Here is a 7,500-nt window from a genome sequence, read left to right on the forward strand (position 1 = left end):
TCTTCCCCATAGCTCTCCGCCCATTCTTCCCCATAGCTCTCCGCCCATTCTTCCCCATACCTCTCCGCCCATTCCTCTCCATACCTCTCCACCCATCACTCCCCATAGCTCTCCGCCCATTCTTCCCCATAGCTCTCCGCCCATTCTTCCCCATAGCTCTCCGCCCATTCTTCCCCATACCTCTCCGCCCATCACTCCCCATAGCTCTCCGCCCATTCTTCCCCATAGCTCTCCGCCCATTCTTCCCCATAGCTCTCCGCCCATTCTTCCCCATAGCTCTCCGCCCATTCTTCCCCATAGCTCTCCGCCCATTCTTCCCCATAGCTCTCCGCCCATTCTTCCCCATAGCTCTCCGCCCATTCTTCCCCATAGCTCTCCGCCCATTCTTCCCCATAGCTCTCCGCCCATTCTTCCCCATAGCTCTCCGCCCATTCTTCCCCATAGCTCTCCGCCCATTCTTCCCCATAGCTCTCCGCCCATTCTTCCCCATAGCTCTCCGCCCATTCTTCCCCATAGCTCTCCGCCCATTCTTCCCCATAGCTCTCCGCCCATTCTTCCCCATAGCTCTCCGCCCATTCTTCCCCATAGCTCTCCGCCCATTCTTCCCCATAGCTCTCCGCCCATTCTTCCCCATAGCTCTCCGCCCATTCTTCCCCATAGCTCTCCGCCCATTCTTCCCCATACCTCTCCGCCCATTCCTCTCCATACCTCTCCACCCATCACTCCCCATAGCTCTCCGCCCATTCTTCCCCATAGCTCTCCGCCCATTCTTCCCCATAGCTCTCCGCCCATTCTTCCCCATACCTCTCCGCCCATCACTCCCCATAGCTCTCTGCCCATTCTTCCCCATAGCTCTCCGCCCATTCTTCCCCATAGCTCTCCGCCCATTCTTCCCCATAGCTCTCCGCCCATTGTTCTGCTCTATTACGTCTGGCAGCGAGCACCTCCGAGAGGGGTTACGGTGGTTCACAAACGATCCTCTTTGCCGTCAATCAAAACGGACGAGCGCATGTCGGCAGTCGCTTGTTTTTTTCTGTCCTCCGAGTTCTTATTTATGTTTTTATTTATTATTTTTATTTTATTTATTTTTTTTATTATTATTTTTTTCGTCTTGGTTCATTTTCCTATATCTATATTGTTTTGATTCTCTTAATTTTCTCTAGAATAACGTATTGATATTCAGAAAATTTAAGATTGATGCCGGTTGATGTTTGTGATGACAGTCTGTGACCTACTATGACGAATGTAGGCCTGTCATGAATGTTCATTTGCATTTTCTAGTTAAGCGATGTGTGGGTGGGAGAGGTTTTATGACGGATCTATTTGATTTAATCGTATCCAGGTGTTATGATTATTATTATGTGTATATATATATTTTTTTGCTTTTTATATAATTATAATTATTATTTCTATATATGTACAGACACGCACATGCACACGCACACGCACGCACACACACACACACACACACACACACACACACACATATATATATATATATATATATATATATATATATATATATATATATATATATATATATATATATATATAATAGAGAGGGAGAAGAGAGAAAAAGAGAGAGAGAAGAAAAGAGAAGAGAAGAGAAGAGAGAGGGAAAGAGGGGAAGAGAGGAAAGCGAGAGAGGGGAAGAGAAGAGGGAGAGGGAGGAAGAGAAGAGAGAGAGGGGGGAAAGAAGAGGAAGAGGGGGAGAGAGAGGGAGAGAGAAGAGAGAGGGGGGGGGGTAGAAAAGAAGAGGAGAGATGGTGAGAGAGAGAGAAGAGAAGAAAAGAAAAGAGAAGAGATGGAGGGATAATGAGGAGAAGAAAAGAAGAGAAGAGATGGAGAGAGAGAGAGATGGAGAGAGAGAGAGATGGAGAGAGAGAGAGATGGAGAGAGAGAGAGAGAGAGAGAGAGAGAGAGAGAGAGAGAGAGAGAGAGAGAGAGAGAGAGAGAGAGAGAGAGAGAGAGAGTTTAATGCAAGTTTGTATGAAAAGTGTCTGTTGTTTATGCTTGTTAGGGCGCTTGTTATCATTAGAAACAGTCGGTGTTTATACAGACCTCGTCTCAAATGTTCTCGGGCCGTTACAGTAAAAATAAACACAAAAAGCGAGGGAACAGGACCTATGCGCTCTCCGCTCGCCCCATCCGTTGCGTCTAACCCAGAATCCATCGTTCGTCTCGTCTCCTCTCGTCTCGCAATTGGAAATCAAAGAGTCGGAATCTCTCCCTTGGGTCATTAACATCTGACAGGCTATTTACCGCGATTGAGATTGAGATTGTCTTTACAAACACACATACACACGCACACACACACACACCGGAAGGGAGTCGCCAGTTTTTGTGGCGGAGTTGGCCCGAGGAACCTTGTCTGGAGGACGTGCCCCCCCAACCCCACCCCACCCGACCCGCCACTTACCTGGCGCGGCGAGCAATTAAGGACTACAGGTGCTCCGTCCGTACCGCCAGCCCTCTCATTAAGGATACGCACACGCTACTGCCTTTGCTTACGTGTCCCTTATTAGTTTTAAGGTCCGACGGCGAATTCTTGTGGGTGTCATTACGTCTCTGAGGGAGAGATGGGCTTGTGACGGGCGTCGGCGTACACGTGGAGATATAGGCCTACGTTGACGGGGGGAGAGGATACTGGGTCGGGAGACTGAATGAGACTAATATGTGAGATCGTATCGCGATTATAACCATAGGGTTGAGCGGGTTAAATGGAAGTATAGCTTTTGACCTTGGATCAGAATGGATACGCCCGCTTCACCGTGCAATGCCTGTGATATCCGTGCGTGGTATTTGCGTGTACTTCAAACGCGTGGGTGTGGGTGTGGGTGTGGGTGTGACGCGCACAGGTCTAACTAGTAATCACATCATCTCAAGCCCGGAAGGTTCCCCCCCCTCCCTTACCCTCCATACCCCACGAGAGCCCGCGGAGAAATCCAGAAATAGTTACAACGTGTTTTTTTTTTTGGCGGGTTATCTTTCTTCCTGCTTCCGCCATAGTCTCAGCAAGTCAGATATTCCCGACGTCGGGTATTGCAGACGTGAAGAATAGACTTGTAAGTTGAATTCCATTCAGAATAGACACGACCGGTAATGGTGGCCTCATAGCGATTTCTAAGATGAAGTTTGATGACTGGTATTCGTGTGGATGAACGGTAATGGTAACCGCATTTCGTAAAAGCAGGAGCGCGCTGACCGTATGGACGGACACGCCATCGAGCCCGTCCACAAAATGGGTAACGGAGTAGTCTGCAATTGATGGATTTCGTTTATGACGTATGTATGTGTGTCTGTGTATGTATGTGTATGTGTACGTATATACATGTATTTATAAATAAATATATATGTATATATATATATATGTATATGTATATGTATATATATATATATATATATATATATATGTATATATATATGTATATGTATATATATATATATATATATATATATATATTACGTACATACATACATACATACATATACATATGCACACACACACACACACACACACACACACACACACACACACACACACACACACACACACACACATATATATATATATATATATATATATATATATATATATATATATATATGTATGTATGTATGTATGTATGCATGTATGTATATATATTCATATACATATACATATACATATACATATATATTGTTTATTGACCTATACATATACAAGCCCTTCCTCCAAAGATGATTTCTATTTCCTTGGGCTCCGTATCATGCTGACAAGGCATCTTCCATCACCATTTCACGTAGTTATAAATCATCGTAATACATTTCCCTGCCGCACATTAGTCCGCATTACCATAAGCTGGCCATGCACCGCCCCTCCTCCAGCCAACCCTTCTCATGCCTCCGAGGAATCACGCTTTCCCATACACTGTCGCGCCGCCGCAACACAGGCCACACTGGACGTTATTAGGCGCTGGCACGTCACGTCACGCCTTTGTCACAGCGCCGCCGTCATGGGAGGGATGGTGGAAGTGATGGATGGGGAGGCGATGAAGATGGACGATGGGGGCGGGAGGGGGGTGTGGGGGGGGTGAAGTGGACGGAGGAGAGTGTGGGGGTGGAGGACGATAGCAGGGGGAGGTAGGGGGAGGGGGTTGGAGAAAGGTAGATAGGGAGGGGGGAGGGAGAAATGAGAAAGGTAGATAGGGATGGGGGAGGGAGAAGTGAGAAAAAACTAGCAATGTTATAGAATGAAGGAAGATGAATTAAAAGAGAATTGGTGATTTCGAGAATATTCTTGTAGAAAATGGGGGTTCTATTTCATGTTGAGCCCTACCAATGCTACCGGGAAGAAGACAGCGCGGTTGGGGCTGCGGCCGCGAGACAGCGAGTTACGGCAAATTATGGAAATCTTTGACTCCAGCATCGAGGTGATGTGTGCGGGGTTCTGTATGAATATTCAGATATTCATTCAATTTGGCCCTGTATGGTCTCTGCTCGACTGTGCTAGAGATTTTCTCATTTATATCAATTTGCTTACAGAGTGAAAGAGCCTTCCGGGCCAAGGCCATGCGGTTTCTCCCCAGATGGCGGGTGCGAAATACGCCTGCCCGAGGCATCTTTCACCTGGATGACGTCACGGCATTCCGAAAATATCCCTGCGGTGTGATTGATTTCACGAATGTCAATCATTAATTGATAGTTAGATACGGAAGTCTTTTCGTCATGTTGTCATTTTTAAAACATTGTTAGAAGCGCGTTTTCTACATTTTCGCTCCTTTCTGGCATAATTTTGATAGTGCCATGTTATCATGGCTTTATCTATCATGGAAAATACATTCGATGCGCTAAATATATATCGTTTTAACTCTACTTTAGTCACTCCCGGTTTATGCGGTTATCCGCTCGTTGCACATTTTATGTGCTTCTTTGAATTAAGGGGATTTTTTTTAGTATAAACTCATGAAGATGTTGCATCACTAGTGATGTAAAGGCGACTTGGAGTGACCACAGCCGCACATGCTGCTACTCAAAAATCCTTTCTGGGGGATGAGAGATTTTATCAGCTAATTTATAATGCGATTTGCATAGCGTTGGGGTTGGGAGGGTGATGGAGAAGTGACAAGTTCCCCCAAAGTGTGTGTTAACGAGATCTTTATTTGGAAATTATCGCATTGTGGTCGACTTTTGGTCTTATTTGTAGATGACGGGACTCGTGCAACTACTCGTAACCCACATTATTTTCTGATGTGTGTGTGTGTGTGTGTGTGTGTGTATGTGTATGTGTATGTGAGTATCTGAATATGAAAGCCGATTTGCTCACGCTACCTGTTTATTCCCGACAGGGATGGCAGACTCCGCGTGGGAGACGAGATCATCAACGTCAACGGCCAACGTCTGCGTGGCGTCACTCTGGAGGAAGCGCGTCGTATTCTGCGTCATACGCCCACGGAGGTTGACGTAGTTGTGGCACGGGATCCCGACGCCCCCGCCCATGAGTCCCTCTACTCTGACTTGGACGTGACTTCCATGACCAGCGGGCGAGTGGACTCCCGCGTGGAGACCCGCGTTGACTCGAGGGTGGACAGCATTGCCGATGACGACGACGCTTCTCTGGATGCCCTGCATCACCACCACCATCACTACCACTCGCATGCCTACCACCATGGGTGCCACCATGACCATGCCCACAGAGAAGAAGAGGAAGACGACGAGGAGGAGGAGGAGGATCTAGGTGCTGAGAGAGACGAGCCTCGCGAAGACGATCCTCTCAACATGCGTGAGTTGGGTCGCCACCTCGAGTCTTGCCGCAGTCACCGGGGTTGCCATCGCGATCTGCCTGACCTCCCAGCGAGCACCGGCAACGCCCGTGAACTTCCTGAAGGACCGGGGGGCGCTCGCGAATTCCACCACTGCTGCGAGAACGAGGCGCGACCGTACCATTCGTGTGACTTGCGGGGAGCCGGCAGGGAACCAAGGGACCCCAGAAAGCGGCGGCGGTTGGATTCCCTCAGGGAGGAGGGCGTCGTCACGGCCGTCATGGTCCGCACCGTGTCCGACTCTTCCTCAGGTGAGAGCCAGACCAGGCACCAGTCTGGGAACGGCGAGTGGACCTCTTGGCTGATCCATTCATTCCTCTTACAGTGCATTCCTGGGTTATTCATCTTTTGTATTAATTCTCTTATAAGTATCATGTTATATTGATATCGTCGCGTTATGACTGTTATAACTGAAATTCTTTTGACTTACAGCAGGAGAAGAAGAACCTCGTCGGTTGTTACCTCTCCTTGAGGACGGAGTCTTTGACGAGCGTCCGTCTTCTCAGGCCTCGCAGGTCTCAGCCAGGACAGTCACTTCCATGGCGTCCGTCGCATCTGTTCATGGCACTGGCCTCACTGCCATGTCCAGACAGGTAAGAAGAAACTTTGGAATCTGCTGTCAAGTGTCTAGAAACAGTGGATATCCAATATCCTGTACATTATATAATAAAACTACAATTGATGATAGTAAAGTTAATAAGCTTTTTTATTTTCACAGTATAATTAATATAATTTCATCAGTTCTAATCTTGATGTCTCCTCAAATCTAATATCTAATACATATAGTCAAAAAAAAGGTATTTACCATAAGTAACCAAAAGACACTTTCTTTTTAAAAGCACTTTCTTTCTCAACAGGTATCCCAGCGGTCACACCGGCCATCATCAACATCCACACTGCCGCGAAGGCCAAAGTCCCTCAACCTCTCCTTCCACACAGTTGTCTTTGAAAAGGGGCATGGCAAGAAGGGGCTTGGATTCTCTATTGTAGGAGGAAGGGACTCTCCCAAGGGAAATATTGGCATCTTCGTAAAGACAATCTTCCCAAGTGGTCAAGCAGCAGAAGAAGGAACACTTAAAGAAGGTACTGCCCTCTTTATAAGTAAAATTATCTCATAATGTATACATATGACATTTGAACTGATCAACAAGAGAATATCAAATTCACATAGATTGAAATTAAATAAATTTCTGCATGTTCCCCTTTAACTAAGTTGTTTAGAAACTGAATAAGTAAAACCATTTTCTTTTTTTTCAGGAGATGAGATTTTTGCTGTGAATGGAGAGAGCTTGGCAGGGGCAAGTCATGCAGAAGCCATTGCCATGTTCAAAGCCATTCGCACTGGCAAAGTCGTGCTGCATGTGGGCCGTCGTGCAACTTCAAAGAAAAGGTAAGTGGGTAAAACTTACCTCAGATACATTTGTTTATAGGCTTGAGGAATATTGATTAATGTATTTGATCATAAATTAATTCTAGAAAATGATTAATTCTAGAAAACTGTGTTTTCATGGCTTTTAAGAATCTAAGTTCTTATATGGAATTGTAAGTGTCATTTAAAAACATAAAGGTATATTACCTCTTGTATCAGTATCCTAAATTTAAAATAGAAGATAAAAAATGTAAACACTTATTTCTGCAAAAAAATATTCATATTGTTCTTTTCTTTCTCCAGAGCCCACAAGACTAAGTCTTTTGATGA

At 45.9% G+C, this 7,500-nt stretch overlaps 1 protein-coding gene across 2 annotated transcripts in view; it reads left to right on the plus strand.

The window, feature by feature from the left end:
- LOC122254893 (uncharacterized) overlaps window positions 1–7,500 on the plus strand; it is a 79,861-nt gene that overhangs the window by 71,671 nt on the left and 690 nt on the right. For both annotated transcript variants that reach the window (XM_043018753.2, XM_043018760.2), the window contains exons 5-9: window positions 5,328–6,052; window positions 6,234–6,394; window positions 6,659–6,884; window positions 7,059–7,191; window positions 7,474–7,500. The exon at window positions 7,474–7,500 is cut by the window's right edge and continues 690 nt beyond it. In XM_043018753.2, the coding sequence (XP_042874687.2) occupies window positions 5,328–6,052; window positions 6,234–6,394; window positions 6,659–6,884; window positions 7,059–7,191; window positions 7,474–7,500 (1,272 nt within the window). The remainder of the gene's footprint in view (window positions 1–5,327; window positions 6,053–6,233; window positions 6,395–6,658; window positions 6,885–7,058; window positions 7,192–7,473) is intronic.

This window comes from Penaeus japonicus, unplaced genomic scaffold (assembly GCF_977035675.1).
Source record: "Penaeus japonicus unplaced genomic scaffold, GWHDUDI00000001_assembly GWHDUDI00000029, whole genome shotgun sequence".
NCBI classification, from domain to species: domain Eukaryota; kingdom Metazoa; phylum Arthropoda; class Malacostraca; order Decapoda; family Penaeidae; genus Penaeus; species Penaeus japonicus.